Genomic DNA, 18372 nt, shown 5'->3' on the forward strand with positions numbered 1-18372 from the left:
ATTGAAATTTACCATAAATACAATTTCAATTTCTCTTGAGAAGAAACAACATAGAAAAGAACATATTAAACTCCAAAAAATCACTCTCAAGATCAACAAGTTTGTTTTTCCAGTAGCACAACTTGGATCATATTTACATCTAAAAGAAGATAAACCTGAGTGGTTGTCTTGTCTGTGTTGGGTAAACAAGGCACTTAGGGGCAAACAGGTATGTGGCTCACTGTTTTATATGGGAAAGTACAGTGTCGTTTCTACACAATATCATATTGGAAAGTGTCAAAAAACAAACATCAGTCCAGTGAATTCTTATCACATACAAGCTATTGTATGGACTGAAACTATCTTCAATATTAGTTGAAGCACTAATGACAGATCCTATTTCTGATTGGTGTATTTGCAAAAGTGACTAATAAAATATGTAATCCACACAATAGGTCTATGATAAATGGGAGTTATTTTCCACTAATTTTCCACATAAATACACCTTGTAAACTGAGGCAACTAACATTCTTGCTGCTATACAGGAAAGTACCATTTTCTTACAGCAGATCTCGTGAAAGATTGGAAGGAAACATTTCCTTTTCACAATTTTTGTTACTACTCCATCCACTCCAAAATAACATACAGGCGTATGATCTCTATCAAACATGGCAAAGGTCAAACTTAGGTCAAACCTAGACAGAATCAGTAGTTTGGGTATGCCTATTACAACATGCTCATATTCTCGTTTTTGGCTGGATTTATACAGGCACAAAAGATCTTTTTTTAAAACTGAAAATCTTTAAAGCTTTGTGGCAAAGAGCTGATCTTTTCCCTGGCTGTCTAAACATGGAGAAACCACGTGGAATCTGATTTTTCTCTGTTCAGACAGCCATGAAAAAAAGCTCATCTCCTCTCTCCCTCCTTTCCTCATCTGATCCATTCTTACACTCTCTCGTCTCCCTTCGTCTCGTCTCTCCTTTCCTCTCCTCTCCTGTCCTGTCCTCTCCTCCTCGTTCCTCTTCACACCAGGTTGAACTCTTTCAGGTTGTGCCTGAGGATGGTGTCTTTGACAGCCACAAAGACGAAGCGGATGTTTTCTGTGTCTGTGGCGCAGGTGAAGTGGGCGTACAGCGTCTTCTCCTTGTCTGGGTTTTGTTCCTGGTACATCTTTAGGATGAACTCTTGTGCTGCTTTAGGATCCTGCTGAGCTCCTGCAATAAAGGGCTGATTTTATTTCACTTTCAAACCAATCAAAATGGAAAAGAAAACTGCTATTTGTTTGATAAGGATAGAACATTAATCTTTGGTTATTCTGTAGTCTACTAGATGGGATGTGACAAGGAAACGTTTTGAGACTCAAGAGAGTGCAAAACACAATATAAAAGCAAACCAATATCTGAGATGCATCATAAGCTAAGCTCTGTTCATCCTTAACTCACATTTGGCTGCACTTATACTGGAGGACAAAATCCAATCTTCTCATTTCTCATTTTTAAATGATGATTGATGAGTAAATTAACCTTTGCACACCTTTTATGTGTAAATATTACCAATTATTAATATTACCAAACATTACCAAGTTTCAGTTTGCAGCTCTAAAATAGTTGAAATGAATCAAAGGACTCATTAATAAAAAGGAATCAGATTTGATCTTAGAAAATGTAGAAATCCATGTTAACATTTAGAAACCTTCTCAAACCATTATAACCTCGAACCTTGAGGTAAAAAAAAAGGTCCCATCTCGATGCCAGCGCAGGTGTTCAAGTGACCAATAGATTATGACAAAAATCCTACACTATTTCAGTCAATTTGGTCCATCAGTGAAGAGCTGCTCTCAGATGGTTATATTGTGGGAGCCCAAGGTCACTCATGTGTGTTCAAATTCCTAATGCACTTGTGGAACCAGATGGTGAATGGTACCATGAACAAAATGTCAATTCACATAATTGAAAGTTTCCTTACTCAGACTAGAGACTGGATTGGTAAATATTTGGCCTATTCAGTAATGATTTACACATTGGATGAAGACTAATGGACTGATGACTAATGGACTGTCAGCTGTGATGCTCAAAGGCATCCTGCTCAGGAATGGTTGGTAAAATTTGTCATCTTTCCAAAAAGACAACAATTTTGTTTCAAAGGGCATGTTGGAAGGTGACTCTAATCCTTGCACATTTTGCAATGTTGTGATGTTGTCTTGTGCCACACGCATGACCAGTTGATCATAAGATCTTTGGCAAAATGAGTCCTCTAGTGTCTCCTCCAGGTCATAGTAATGATAATGAAGAAAGGACTCAAGATACCTCACGTTTTCCTGTTAACAATATTAAATCAGATCTGACTGTTCGAACACAAATCCCGTGGTCCAATATTGGATTTGAGGCGCATGCAAATCTCATACTCAAAATCCGAAAAATATAGATTTCAGAATCAGAGAGCCTTCCTGAAATGAATGAATTCATGGAAGTCGTCATAAATGTACTATTATAAACTCACTGCCAGTGTTTTACTCAACGCCTCACACACACACACACACACACAGTACCTGTGAATTCAGGGAAGTAGTTGGCTACGTGCGAGTACATGATCTTCTCCTGAAGGATGTCAGTCTTGTTGAGGAAAAGTATGACGGAGGAGCGTTGGAACCAGGGATACGTGATGATGGTCTTGAACAGCGCCTTGCTCTCCTCCATACGGTTCTGACATCCACATGCGGCACAGAAATAGGTAACAGTGGGATTGTTGCTCATGAAATATTTTAAGGCACCAAAGTCAAATTACAAGCACACTATAAGAGCATTATTATCCGAACACGATGTGCTCAACAACGGTGTTTTTAACTTAAGATCTGCTGCTTTGCAAGTGTAGTCCTGGGCTCAGCCAGTGATGAGCTGAACTCTCACCTCGTTGTCGCACTCAGCCAGGACCTGGTCGTACTCGCTGAGCGCCACCAGGAAGATGATGGACGTGACGTTCTCAAAGCAGTGGATCCACTTCCTCCTCTCTGACCTCTGACCTCCTACATCCACCATCCTGCCACGCCATCAGCCAAGCCCAACAACAACAACAACAGGAGAAAAGTCCTGAGTTTTGTCTTATTTATCTCTTTGTCTTATTACCTTAATTCAATATTACTTAGGAGGCTGGATTTACACAGGAATAAAAGATCACATTTTTATTTTGAGGCACAGATCTGCGTCTGGTTTTCCCTGAAGCCTCTTACTGTTGTCTTTGTATGTTCACTCATTATCAGTGGTGGAAAAAAGTGGTAAAAGTAAAAGTAGCAATACCATAATGGAAACATACTCATATATACTCAACATATTTTATGAGCTTAACGTATGTTTTGCATGTAAAACCTTATTCTGCAAAGTAATTAGTAACTACAGCCAAAAGTACAATATTTCCCTCTGAAATGTAGTGGAGTAAAAGTATAAAGTCTCACAAAATGGAAATACTAAAGTAAAGTGCCAGTAATTCAAAATTGTACTTAAGTAGAGTACTTCAGTAAATGTACTTTCCACCTCTGCTCATTGTGCTGTAGCTCACCGACCGTGTCAGCAGCACCAACATGCTTTAACCTTTTTACTGTGTTACAGTATCTAAACCACTAAAATAACATAAGTGATGCTTTTCTCCTCACCTGAAGATGACATTCTCCATGTCAAAGGGGTATTCTATGATGCCGGTAGTGGGCACTCGGACTCTAAGGATATCCTGCAGGTCGGGGACATAAGAAGGCTCTGCGATACGGTCCAGATCAGTAAGATAACTGAAACATATAGAGAAGAGAAGAGAAAAGAAGAGAAGAGAAGAAACACAAAATAGCAGAATTAGGAGAATTCTGATGATTTTGTGGCTGTTTAAACAGGCAGAAACCAGATGGCACCTGACTCAGATTTAGATCAGAATGTGCAAAATCTGACATCTATTGGTTCACACAGCCGTAAAATGATGTGATGTGATCATACGAATGAATATCAGAATGAATATCCATAGATGTGGAATGCATACAATTAGCCTTGTCTAGTCAGTGAACTAAGTATTGATACAGTAAAGTAATGATTGATTGGTTTTGATATTTAAGGGACACAGTGGGGGAAGAGAAATCCATTAGAAGAGAGCCAGCTGTTTATCAGAATTTCTATTCAGGGCTCAGCTAGAATAGCACACAAATATTGTAGGTTACACTGCATCTGCATTGACAAAAAAGCAACTGAAAGCTAAAAACGTTGTTAGACTTTTTTTTATCAGGATCATCAATATCATCACAAAACAATGTGGATCTTAATAAATACGGTACTCGTTATTTGGGAAACCACATGCTAGTACACATCTATGTAGTGAAGAAGTGACATATCTATGTACTCACTAATCTGCAGCCACAGTAGCCTACTATCTAAGCACTCACTATTTGTCAGAGCTGGGGAGAGTAGTATCTCTGTGTGCTCATTATTTGGCAACTGATAAAACGGTATCTATAGTATGCACATTATTATTTGGCTGTATCAGCAACAGAGAGTACCTCTATGTACTGTCTATCTGGCATCTGATAAATGAGTATCTATAATGCATATAATACATTACATAGCTCTATGTATTCACTATTTAGCAGAGAGAGGAAGAGGTTGCATGCAATCTCTATTTGTCAGTCTGAGAACCAAGTGTATCCATTATTCAGGAGCTGGCATTTTCCCAAGCTAAAGTAGTAACTCTAATAGGTCTGATGTATTTGATAAAGCTATAGTTGTAACTCTAGCATGTCCAGTGCTCACTATTTGGTGGAGTCGGACAGCTGGTACTCTCTGCGTCGGTCGTAGCACTCCTGCACTCCTGTGTCCTTCCACAGGCTCCTGATGGCCGCCACCAGGCTTTGGTCTAAGTCGTCCACCTTATCCACCTCCACCTCCAGGACAGAGTTTGCATAGCTCTGTGGGGACACACACACACACACACACACATATATGAAGACAATTAGACCACCACCACTTCTCTTTTTGGAAATGGGCCAAGGAGAGGAAAAAAGCGTTAATGCTGGCAGATCTAACAGCACATGATAGCTACTCCTGTATTTCTCTGGATGTGTGCATGCTGAACATTTGAAATGTTCTTCCATAGTCAAATATAACAGGCTGCCTGATGCTCATTATGGGTTATTGTTTCACTTGGACTTGACTAAACAATTCAGGGATGCAGGGGATTGGATCCAGGCAGGATGGCACTCTTTCTACTACAGCTTGATATTTATGTTCAGATTTCCAAAGTTCTCTCACGGCTGTTTGAATTCAAATAGAAAATCCCATTGCCAGCAAAGTACTGGGCAAATTACAAGGTTAATTTCTCTTTGGGCAAATTTCTTCAGATTCCAGTTAGACTGGGCTCAAATCACCCGGCCCAAGTCAAGTCCTACTCTTTACCTGGTTCTGGGAATCAGAGAAGGATATACTGAGTGTCTCCATGGCTCGGATCATGGACTGCATGGATGTGTAGATGTTCTGGTAGACCAGTTTGGCATAGCCTTTCTTGTCTTCCTCTGTGTAGCCTCCTCCATGGATAATCCTCATCTGTTTGATAAAGGTGCTCTTTCCGCTCTCTCCGGTACCTGGGGGACATAGAGAGAATAAATACAAATAATACCTTTTATATGTGACATACTTTTACTAAAAGTAAATATTAAGGTGCTACAGAGACACATGATGAGTTATTTTCAAGAAAGGTGTGTTTTTATGTCCCATGGAGAGGAGGCTGGTCCTAAAGATGCAGTCAAACAGGATGCTGCAGGTTGCCAAGCCCTGATCTTTTATGCTAACGAGACAAAAGTTGTAGCTGCTCTGTTGATAATGTATTGCTGACATAATGACAGCTACTCTGTTAGAGAGAGAGAGAGAGAGAGAGAGAGAGAGAGAAAGAGAGAGAGAGAGAGAGAGAGAGAGAGAGAGAGAGAGAGAGAGAGAGAGCACACATTGCATCTATATTCATACAGAAGAAAAGAATAGAATCTGCACACTGGTTAGCTTCCAATACAAAATGAATATATTAACGCTGCAGTAGTTCCATTTCAAGCTCTCTGCTCTTCATCAGATGCTCATTTCCTCTGCTTGAGTGACTTTTCTGTTGGATATGCACATTTTTAACCGCTGACCATCTACATACACACACACAACTGTGAGCTCACCCCTAACACTTCTGTTGCGATGCACACCTAGGCCATATTTCATTCCAGAGGGCTAATCCCTACGCCCTACACCCTGTGAAGTCACTTCCCTTCATAGTGAAAACTCTGAAGGGCCGCAGGGAGTAGGGTTCCCAAGTAACGGTCGTTTGGAACGCCCTTTGACGTCATTTTTCGGGCCCGTCGCATATGTGTCAACAAGGCAGACGCTCATCAGTGTTGTGAGACTGTCCACTGTCAATGGGACAAACTACTTTCACCGGCCATTTATCGGTTTTGCAGTAAGTTATAAACCTGCTGCATAACTCCCATAAAGTAACAAATTATTGTAATGATATGGTCAATTTTCTAGCTACTATTTTGGCTTCAGGTCGCTACCGGTCGCCGCCATTGTTGTCGTCATTTCCTTGATTAGGCTTGTGACGTCGCAAAGAATTGTGGGAGCAAAGTGACCATCGCCTGCTCACTTTGAAAACGACCGTTACATAGGGCCTTTTGAAGGGGCGAGTTTTACACACTTTGGATTGGAATGCCCTTCAATATGGCGGCGGTGTGCGTGGCCCTCATTATGTTCACTTTAAAGTGAAGAGCCTTACATTTTGAAATACAGCCCTATATTTCTGTGTAGGTTGTGTAAGAGTCAAATTCTAGCAAACTTTTATAAACAAACAAATAAGTCCCACTGCTATGGCAGCTCTTGATTACTAACTTGTTGGTGCAAGGATACTCAGGCAAACTCTGACAGATTTGAATGCATATTTGACTTCCAAAGGGATTCCTGTCAAAGTCTGGGTGGGGTAAGTGAATGAGTAACACTCTCCCCACTGCAGCGAGCTTAAACCCCCAACTTGGCCAGCAGCAGAAGACAAAGGCTGCACTGCTCCCCAGGGTGAATGTGTATAACAGAGTGAGAGTGAAGAAGGGCATTGCTGAAATCAGATCATGGGAAAACCTTCCCAGAGCAAATAAAGGCAAGATGTGTATGTAATCTACCTAATCTTATGCATGTTTTAAATTACAACATATATGTTAATAAACAACAAACAAACGTGTCTTTTCAAGTCACACAAAGATCCACCCATCAGATTCTATGAGCTGAGAATGGACGGGCTCAACAATCGACAATTGACCAACCAGCAAAACCAAGTGGTCAAATTTGGTCAGATTTGAAAAGAGAGCTCACTTATTAGCTGAGGTTCAGGAGAGGACAACATGAGAACAAGCTTCCTCTCTCTCCCATTCTCCCTTCCTTCTCCCGTCCAACCAGAGCCAGCCAACTCTTGCCAGCTCACCTGCGCTCAGTTACCTTGATCAACTACCCACACTTTGAAAGCCAACGTGTCACAGATAGTCCCAGGGCGACCGCCTCATCCAGACTCAAATCTATCCAGAGCCAAATATCCAGAGTCTGCCCTGATCCCCAGACCCTCCTCATCCCACTCTTCTCCTTCCCTAAACTTCCATTAAAATCCCTGCTACCCATGCACTGTTGTCCTGTCACTCATTCGAGTGTTGTCCAGCCTCATGAAATGAAATTTACAAGTCAGACTTTAAAAGCAGCTAGGTGTACCAAGGAAATACCAACATATAAACCAGTACTTCCACTTCTAGTGAATTGGGAGGGAGGCCACCATGCCTGGATTAGCTGCCACTACCATTCAGAGCTTTTGTTTCAATAGAAGGTTTAAGTAAAGTTTCACCCCACATAAAATATTTTAACAAAATAATTCCACAATTGTTGCCTTTGTTTGCTACTATATGTCATAGTAGGACAAAAAAAGGTAGATCCAATGTCGTCTTCTCTTAGTGCTGGGTTAGGATCCTAACACTAAGGCTGCATTTACACAGATGTGTGGTATCCAATTTTTAACTCTTTGTGGTACAGATCGGATTATTTCAAAGCCGTCTTAACAGGGAGAAATCAGATTTCATGTGTTTTTTCCTGATCAGAGACAAGAAAAGATCAGATCAGTGCCACAACAAGAAAAAATCAGATCCTTTGTGCCTGTTCTATCTAGCCAACAATCATTCCTGTGTATTGATTTGCAAAGGAACTATGATGCTCTTATTACTAAGATGTTTTGGGGAAACTGCAAACAGAAAAACATTTTTCTGACAAGGAGATTAATGTGGATGTTGCTGTGTGAGACCAAAATATCCCTTATTATCATCTATTTACAATAACCTTCATACCTGGAATAGATGGAAGTCTACAGTGTGTGTGTGTGTGTGTGTGTGTGTGTGTGTGTGTATATATATATATGTGTGTGTGTGTGCTTTGAGGGTTTAAGCTCTGTAGAGTGTCAGTGGTTTGTGTTTATTTAGACACATTTACTGGTTCTTTCAGCTGCTTGACACAACCAAACAGACGCACGCACACACACACACACACACACACACACACACATCTCTAATCATTCTAACTATTGAAAAATAAAGTCTGCACTTCTCATGTCTAGAATTCACATTGGTCCAAACTGTAAAAGTACAAAAACTCACGTACCATGAAAGTAGAAAGACAAGCACAGAAGCAGGCGGACACACAAACAGACACACACACACTCACACACACTCACACACACACACACACACACACACACACACACACACACACAGACACACAGAGTATCTGTCTCTCACATCCCTCTGCACTTCCTACAGCATGAGCTCCTAATTTTCTCCTGGAACCCACACGCTGCCAACCAAATCTATTTGTTAAACAAATGTGTGTTTGTTCAGAGCAGCACATTTGAAGAAGTTGCTGTGTGTGTGTGTGTACGTATGCGCGTGTGCATGAGTGGGTGTGTGTCTGCAAGTGAGTGTGTGTGCGTGTGTACATGCATGAGTGGGTGTGTGTGTGCGCGTGTGTGTGCATGCATGCATCTGTATACCTGTCTGTTTGTCTCTCAGCAAAGTGTGTTAAAGCTCTATGAGTCTGTGAGTCATCACTCCTCCTGGGAGTTTTGCATGACATCATGAATACTTTATCTTGAGTCTCCGTAAATGAAGCTTAGACAAAGTGACCCCATTTGAATGTACCTTGTTTACAAGTCAAGTTTCTTGGAGATGAGGGGAGCTCGGGTAAGACGGGCAGGTAAATACTGTGTCGGAGGCAAATCATGATCCTGCAGCTTTTCACTTGGTCAGGAGGGAAGGAAGCCTTGTTTGAGATTAAATGTCTCCAGTATCTCCAATGTTATCAGTGTTGCTTGTGAGTCCAGACAATGAGAGCTAGGACCTGCCAACAGGAATTTGATTCAGTAATTACAATGGCTGTCACATAAGATGCTTCTTTACTTCTTGTGGAACAGATCTGACCTTTTCATGTCTGTCCAAACAGGGAGAAGCCACATGCAATCTAATTTTCCCATTGGTTAGCCAACCATACACATATCTGGTATATACCACAAAGGGTTAAATATCAGGTTATCAGGTTGTACATAAGAATTCATTCTTCATTGACTGATAAAGGTTAAATAAAATAATTTAATAAATATTTGATTAGATAGAGTATCAAGGTCGACTGGCTGATTGACAGCTATGCTATAAAACCATTGCTTTTGTCATTAAACATCAATACATTTTTGTTGCGTTTTTTGGTCTCTGTACTGGTCTAGTATATGTTTCTGTAGGTGCCTGCATGTTTATTTGTATCCATTTGTGTCTTTGTATGTACAGTATGTGTCTGCACATGTGTGTGTGTGTGCATCTGGGTGGTTGTGGTGTAACTGAATGCTGACCACAGATCTGTACACACACACACTCACACATTAACACATACAGATTTGACCACAAACACAACCCCAGACACACACACACTTCCTGGTTGGGTGAGTAGTGACGTGGTGTCAGCTCTGTGAATGAATGCGATGACAACGTTTGAGATAAAAACTACTACACAAGGTTACAGTCTGGCTTTTCACCATCCTTTTTACAACTGGAACTAATATGGGAGGTTCAGGTTAGGAAGAATGGAGTGCACAATTAAAGAAAATGTAAAAATACTTAAAATTACATTTTATAGCATAGCAAGTTATTTGGGATGTTTTTTCTTATGGCCGCTATCACACTCACAAGCCAAAGGAGAATCCCTATACATTTCCCCAGTGATTTCTATGATTTCAAAGCATAAACATTCAACGGCTCTTCAACATGTTCAACTGCTCTGTGCAACATTTTGCTCTTTGCATTTTCCGTTATAGAACAGCAACAACTGGGACAGGTTATTAATACTGATTGTTTCTCAGCTATTGCTATACATTTTGTTTTTTAGTCACAGTGAAAGCAACAAAAAGAAGACTGCTGTGTCTGTCAAACTGGGAAACAGACATCAAAATTGTCACCAACTAGGGGATTTATCTCCCGTAATACAAAGAGCAGCCTTTCACTATTATTAACCTCACTCCCGTTGCTCATTACCATGTTTTCCTACGTCTGAAGTCTTCCCGTTTGACTAAAACATATCTAATCCCTTTGTTCTGTCTTCCTGTTTATGAGCAGGACCTTTATTGTTTGTAGTTCTTTCTGCATGTTTTGTGCCTGCATGTTATTTAGTGACTTGTTTAATTGTTTACATTTTATACTGGTGTTTCACCTGCTTAAATGTATTTGCTTGTTCTGTATGTCAGCATGCTACATAGTGGATGGCTAGGTATGGAGATGCTGCTTGTGCTTTCTCCCTTGTCCTGCTGTGTTTTGTGTTGTTTTGTATGGTTTCACAGTTTTCAGTCTCTTTTTTAATGTTTTATACATGATGTCCAGGAATTGCAGTTGAAAATACACTATAGAGCAGTGTTGATTTTTGTGCACTTTCCCTGTAAAAGCAAAGGAGACTAAAGACAAGTGAAGTCTAAGGCCACTAGATAGAAAGCCAAGGCAGAACTTGTAAGCGCTGACCTTTCATTCTGCTTTACTCCCACTCCCCCTGTCTGGGGACTTTGGGTTTGACCATGACCATCCTAATGAAACCCACTGAGACCAGCTGATTGGCTCACACACCTTACTGCTAAGGCTGGGGCTGTTACTTTATAAGTCACTCTGGTGACTATGTGATTGTAATTGTTGACTGTAACTTTCCAAATGTCAACAATTAGGCTACAGATGACTGATTATTTGAAACTGTAATCAGTAATGTAAGCCATTATTTTGTAATGTAATCTGATTCCTTACTTTACTTTCAGTTACCTCCAAAATCTAAAGGGTAAAGTCTTTAACATATATAGTATTTTTTTCCTCACTGACATAGTGTAATTTGGACAGTGTTATTATAATTATGTACAACCATGATTACACCTCATTTCAAGTTCTGAAAATGTTTGTCTATAATTTAACCACTTTTTTTTTCAAAAGTTAAAAAGTTAATAGGGAGGTTTTTATTATAGTTAGCACACTTCTGCAATCTTTTTTCAATTAACCTGTTACCCCAATTCCTGCTTTCTGCCTCTGCCATAATCAATCAATAGCCATCTGTAAACTGTAATGCAACTGTAGACCTGCCTATTGTATCGTTTCATTGATACAACATTGCATTACTGGCTCAGAGCTTCCCACAGGCTCTGATGATAGGTGGGTCATCTTTAACCAAGATGAACTGAAACACCATGTTGGACAATCCATGTTGTTTTTTCTTAGCCATCCATGATTGATTGCCTAAAATAATCTTTGGGCATCTATTGTAAGCATTTATGGCAATGACTGTGAAGATAATGTTCCAAACAAATTGGATGAGGTTTATAATGAATGTTGGTTAAGCTTTTGAATGTGGGCGGCAAACAGATCTGTGTTTAGAGGAAGCCCTTTCTAAGAGAGTGGTGGAGCCGAAGCCGCGGCTGATAGCCTACTCGCAGCTGCATTTGCATGAGTTTTGCATGAGACGCGGCCGCAGCAGCTAGTTATGGCTTTCAAACACACCACTGACCAAGGACTTGACAGTGGGTTGTTTCCCTGGGTGGCGTGTTTCCATAGTGCCGCATTATTATGGGTTGTTTCCAAAGCCACTGATAGAGAAAGCTTGGCCAGATGCTACTATGGGTGCCATGTTGCAACATTCTGTTTCCCTGTTCGCTAGGAAGTGTTGCCAAATCTACAAATGTAATGTAGATTGCATGTTGCATAACATAGTCGGATTTTGGCCTATTGGTGAGAGAGACAACCAAACAGCCTGGGTTCAAACCCTGTGTCGGCAAACATCCGCCCTGCTGAAGTGTCCTTGAGCAAGTAACCGAATCCTTGCTGTTCTGTAGCTGAACCTGACGTCACTGTGGAGGGGACAAGTGAAAATATAATTTCTCTATGGGGATCAATAAAGTATCACATTAGCATTAAGTTTTTCCTTGTCTTCACTGAGGGTCTAAGGTTGGTGGTGCTCAGCCAGGCAGGTTAGGAAGGCCGGTTATGTCTTTCCAACGTGTCTCCTGCCTTGTTCTGTTTCCTTGTGTTTTATTATGTGGCATACTGTACTGCATCATTTTTTTTTGTGATTGATTGTTTATTAGTTAGATCTAGGTAGGCCTGTTCTCTGTAAAGTCCTTTGAGACATGCTTTGTGATGATGGGCTTTATAAATAAACTTGACTTGACTATTAACAATGTCCTCCATAAAAGAGATGCCCATCATTCCAAACATCAGCTGCCAAAGCCATGAAGCAGGATTATGGACCTATGGGCATCCCTAATCAACACAGGGAATCTAATCCGGGACCTTCTTGCTGTGAGGTGACCATAGAGATATAGGTGACAATGCAAACTAACCACCTTGATTTCACTTCTTTGTTAAAAGTATCCCTATCTTATTCACTCTCTCTTCAATCATTACAGGGAAAAATGTAAAAACCGAAAATCTTCTGGCATGAAACGTTTGTAATAGCCTACACTACTCATTTGATATAACTGAAAATGAATGTGCTATCACTGGGGAATTAATTGCAGTTTCTGTATACATTTTAACTGGAAATGTATTGATCCCCCGCCTTGCCAGAATGTGTTCTCATCTTAAACGTGCCTGTCAGTCTGCCTCTGCACCTCACTCTTTCTCATTTCGCATGTGCCATGTGAATAGCGGTGATAATGAGTCCATCAGGCAGACTAGTCAAGGTTGAAACCCCAAAAGAATTGCCCAAAACTCACTGGCTATTATTTGGTGCGTAAAATCAATGGCACAACTACCGCGCAAGCTGGGCCAGCGCGCACTGTGCAGCACATCCGGAGATGGTGCCGGGGAACAAGGAGAAAGGAAACGTAATGCATAGAGAGATATGAAACTGATGCCTACCCACCCATGGCGCTGATGACACGAATCCTTGATGCTTTCTGAACTACAACCTGATCTATCCGACCTATCATGTTATAAAATAAGGAATATTACAATACAGCTATTCTAAATTAGTGAGATCACAATATCTTTTTTAATGTTTTAAATGAGTATTGGGTGGGAGCGTCCTGCTGGCTCAGCGGAGCAGGGAGCATGAGCATGATTGCCTCTCCTGCCTTTCCTGTCACTTCCCATTATATATACAGTATATAAAGACTTAATCCTTGTTAATGGGATATAGTCAATATATGTAGTCTCTTATTGTTTATATGCCTAGTATAAAAGCCATTAAGATAATAAAAAAAAACCTTTTAAAGGCTACCGCGTGCTGCCCCACCCGACCTGACACCTGTCTGTAATGGTGGCCTAAATATAAATGTGTCCTTGATGACTGATCTCACTGGCGTCCCGTCAGTCATCATCATAAGGGTAACAGAGACCAATATAAACAAAAATCAATTATAGCCTATTGTCAGAAAAGCACACTGCTTGTTTTTTTCCCCTTAAAAACCATATCCTCATTAAATGATATCAGTTACTAGGCTGTATACTATGGTTTTCTGTCAGCCTAAAATGTGGGTAAACTTAATTACGTTGGGTAAGGTGACTCTGGGTGGGTCTCCATCCCTCCGCCCCAGTGATGCTCACCTAACAGCAGCAGCTTCAGCTCCCTGCGCGAGTCCTTCTTGTCTCTCCGGAGCTGTTTCTCAATCTCCTCATTGATCCTCTGGTTCTCTTTGTCCTCTGCCGATACACAACATCCAGCCATCCTTCAAACTGTCCAGGTCTCCGATGCCCCCGCCGCTCTCAAAGTGAAAATATAACTTCTCTTCCTTTCCCTTCCTTCTCTCCACAAATTCACTGCGTCTCAATGGGAATGGGCGCTGGGCATCTTAGAGTGAGGTTTTTGTCTTCCCACGTCCGGGATTAAAATATTAATTAGTTTTTTTAGCAAATAATTTAAGTTGTCCTCAGCTGTAACAGAAGAACCTTCATCTATTGGAAAGAAAACTCCTGTGAACTTTTTGTTAGAAGAAAAGCTGCTGACCGGCTGTGATGAGGTATGGTCGGGCGGTTGGTCTGACGCTGGAGGACACTTGTTGAACTTTATCCAGTCGCCCCAGGAGGGCGGGGCACCAGTTGCATATAGAAAAGGACAAACTGGGAAGTGAAAATCCATAGCAAGAATAGAATCATGGGAATCATCATCAATGGAATCATCATCATTTATGAATGGCAAGGTTTGATGGCAAACATTTGATCCTATAGTTTTTATCATTATAGCCTAGAAGAAGGATGAAGAAAAACAAGCACAGATCCTGTACAGATCCACAGGTGTGTTCAATTCTATACACTGAAGCACTGCCACACGGGTTAAATTATTATTGTTATTTGTTCTTTTTTATATATATGTATATATATTTTTCTCTTTATGCAGTCTTTGATGTACTTTTGACAAATTTATTTTCTTCTGACATTATTATGTGATGTGAATACATGATGAATAATAAAAAAAAACAACAACTGTGGAATGTTAAGTTTCACTTTTGTTTTCACACCGGGAGACTGTGGATTGAGTTCAGTCTGCTGATCTGCTGTCACATGTCATGACGTGATGCGACATCAGGCACATTAGAGATGATTTAGATCCATTTCTATACACTGAGCAACTTTTGATTTTGTGCCTCTGTATGGGAAACACAGTCAAAACACCCTCTAGAGACCATCTGACGAAGCGCATCATCTCACGTTAAGCGTTACCTGACTGACTGACCTCGTGATGCCCTCAGCTGCGCCATGGGGGAAAAAAATGCCAGAAATGTATTTGGGAACCATATCTAAAACAAGTGTTCATTATCTTACACGCTTGTCAGCTGTGAGCATCTTGGCAAAAAATTAAGTGTTTTTCTTTTTCTGTGGCACTCATGGATAAAAAGAAAACAACACCTCTACTCTTTTAGCAACACCACTTATTGGGATGACAAAGGGTTTGGAGGAGAAAGATGTCAAAGTCAATTGTTTACAGTTTTGGATAACAGGCAGCTAAAGCAACAGGCTGGCTGCTCATGGACTTGGAGAAAATAAGATAATCTACCGATGTGAAATATTGCTTTAATGGGGAAAATCCACACTAAAGCAAAACCCACATTAGGTTATTCCTGTGATCTCGAAAAGTTTGACTTACTGTCTCCCAAAACTAGAAACAAGAGAGCCAAGACATATTGTTCTTTCATTTTGTCTTTACATGTTACCTTTAATACATCCTTGGTTTCCAGCCCAGAGGTAAGTGCATGTGTGTCTGTGCATGTGTGTGTGTGTGTGTGTGCATGTGTGTGTATGTGTGTAGTGTATACATCAGGGATAAACATGAAACATCATTCACTGACATTCTGAGATCTCCATATAGGCTGTGTGTGTGTGTGTGTGTGTGTGTGTGTGTGTGTGTGTGTGTGCCCCCTGACCTTAACCGGACCCCGTCATCTACTTCAAACAGCCAACACAACTAGTTCACTCAGTAGATGCTTTTCATTAAAGCATGTCATACTGGGAGCAGCGGCCCTTGACGAAATAACCACAAACAGTCTCAGGGCTTTTTGTGCAGTTTACTCTCTTTTTATCCACACTATTGTCCTCTTTTTGTACAACGTTCTCAATACATACATTTTTGAGAAGTCCAGTCTACTCGGTATCATCATGATTGCTTTGCAACAAGAACATTTACAACAACAGAAAGATCGAACAGGTTATCATCGGGGGGGAATAGTTTAGTACAAAGAATTCAGTTTTGTCTGGAGTGAATGCTCTGGGATGAAGGCGCCCAAAGTTAAGGCCGAGCTCCTCTATTCCCATTTTAAGGGGAGAATCTAGCCTACAACAATATCTGTGTTCATCCCTGTGATCTTGGATTAATATGTGTGAACATCAACAAGTCTCTCCCAAAACTAAACACCAGTGAACCAGGACTCTGAATCTGTGAGACAAAACTTGGAGTTGCTCCATTTACAATCAAAGAGAGGCTGACTTCATGGACACATTCAAAAGTTTGTCTTGCATGTAAATGAGCTTTATTGTACAGTAGTGCTACTAGTTCTAAACCAGAAAATAAATCCATATCGCTTGAAAAGCAGCTTGGTCATTGTCACAACGCCCACACAGTTCTTCTCCTATTCATTCTCAATGGAGCAGCTCCAAGGAGTTGCTTGAGAAATTCACAGACTAGAGTCTTTGTCTCTGTTTTTTCCTGATTGTGGGAGTTTCTTCATGTAAACAAATCTAGACTAGACTACCAAGGATAATAGGAAGAATATTTGTGACTTCTGTTTCAGATTCACCCCACTCCTATTGCTTGGCAATAAGGCTGGGGCATGATCAATTAGTGAAGTGTTCACAATATAATCTGAGACTGATTAACAATTTTTTTTTTTTAGAGTTTATGCTTTTACTTTACAAGTAGACTGTCTAAAATGTGATCAAATCATTGTTCAACCTACTACATTTTCAGTGCTTGACAGAGGTTGTGTAGTACAAATGAGCCAAAGATTGGAGTTCAAGTACAATTTGACTAAGGTCATATTATGACAGATAGTCACAGACCTGCACTATGGTGGGGAGTAATGGTATAAATTGAACAGCATTATTTTTATTTAACAGCAAGTAACCAGATTATAGTAATGGTAGATGTATTCTGTAATAGCTACAGAAGAAAAACTCTAATCAGAGTAGAGACACTTTTGAGAAGAAACAAATATCACTCAGAAACATGTTTGAAGGGAATACAAATTTCGGAGTGTGGGTTTATGGATACAGGCAACATTTACACTGTTATGCTTGGAGATCATAATACCACTATTCAAATGAGTCATTTAACTTCATGGCCTATGGATTTGGAGGTAAGGAAATAGGTGAACATCTCCCTAACACTGCACTGCTCTTGAACACACCCTATAAAATGTAAGGGGCAGCAGAGGTTGTCAGCACCAGCTGGAGTGTGTTCTCTCCAAAAGGAAAAAAACGCCCTGAAACACAACTCACACGCTCTTCCTATGAGTGTAGCATAGCCTTGATTTGTGAAAATGAACAAATCTCTCACAACAAAAACAAGAGTCAAGAGTATCTTGATGATGTCATCAAGAGACAAATCCTGGTGCTGCTCCACTGACAGTGAACTGGAGACTGACTTTGTGACCATTACTGAATTGAAGGGAATATGACTCATATCTGCTTGCGCTACATTGAAAGAAAGCTCATTGGGAACGCTATAAATCCAATTAGTAATTGTAGCTCTTTTTGTATTTTTATCATCACATTTTATTGCATTTTTTAATCACTTTGCCTTGTACAAATGCCTGTACAAATAAACTGTGAGCCTGTGCAAATAAACTAATCGAAAACTAAACTGACACGTCTCAAATTCACTGTCAGTCATCTTGCTCCAGGTTTTGTCCCTTAATCCCTTCACAGGAAGACTTATTCAGCCTCGCAAATATTGATTGGACTGTCGATGTTCAGTGGATTACGTGAATTGTTTGAACAAGGATTTTCCCTTTAAATAACTGGGCCAGTGTCAACAGCCACTTCACCACCGCAGGGACACTATGTCTGTATTGTGTGATCATAAACACTGATAACTTGAAACTTCAAAACATCCCTTCTGGCAACAAGAAGAATCACATTAACACCATTTTGGGCAAATTTCAGTGACATGTATAATGAGTTGTAGTAGTCAGTAGCCCTGTTAGGCCCTGCTGTTGATAAGTGGTTATTGAGAGACCAGGACGTTTGCACTGGACAGCGGTTCGAATGACCATTTACTTCAAGTACATTGAAAGCAGGGCAGGAAACAAACTTTTCTGACCAGCGGCTGCCGCTTGCCAAAATTAACCATCCATGTAAGCTATTTTACCAGCCAA

At 40.5% G+C, this 18372-nt stretch overlaps 1 protein-coding gene across 1 annotated transcript; it reads right to left on the bottom strand.

Annotated features, from left to right (window-relative positions):
- Window positions 1-19: 19 nt before the first annotated feature.
- LOC144538394 (guanine nucleotide-binding protein subunit alpha-14-like) lies at window positions 20-14364 on the bottom strand. Its single transcript, XM_078282431.1, has 7 exons — window positions 14111-14364; window positions 5400-5584; window positions 4758-4912; window positions 3626-3754; window positions 2886-3015; window positions 2528-2681; window positions 20-1193 (listed from the first exon to the last, which is right to left on the bottom strand). The coding sequence occupies exons 1-7, from the start codon at window positions 14229-14231 to the stop codon at window positions 1003-1005; spliced, it is 1065 nt and encodes a 354-aa protein (XP_078138557.1). The 5' UTR covers window positions 14232-14364; the 3' UTR covers window positions 20-1002.
- Window positions 14365-18372: the final 4008 nt, after the last annotated feature.

This window comes from Centroberyx gerrardi, unplaced genomic scaffold (assembly GCF_048128805.1).
Source record: "Centroberyx gerrardi isolate f3 unplaced genomic scaffold, fCenGer3.hap1.cur.20231027 Scaffold_462, whole genome shotgun sequence".
NCBI classification, from domain to species: Eukaryota; Metazoa; Chordata; class Actinopteri; order Beryciformes; family Berycidae; genus Centroberyx; species Centroberyx gerrardi.

Bases quoted from the DNA above. Each gene is read 5' to 3' on its own strand.
- LOC144538394 (XM_078282431.1), bottom strand. From the start codon at position 14,231: ATGGCTGGATGTTGTGTATCGGCAGAGGACAAAGAGAACCAGAGGATC. The intron at 3,016-3,625 runs GTGAGGAGAAAA...ATGGCGTGGCAG, and splicing joins ATGGAGAATGTCATCTTCAG to GATGGTGGATGTAGGAGGTC. The intron at 1,194-2,527 runs GTACTGTGTGTG...CCTTTATTGCAG, and splicing joins CTACTTCCCTGAATTCACAG to GAGCTCAGCAGGATCCTAAA.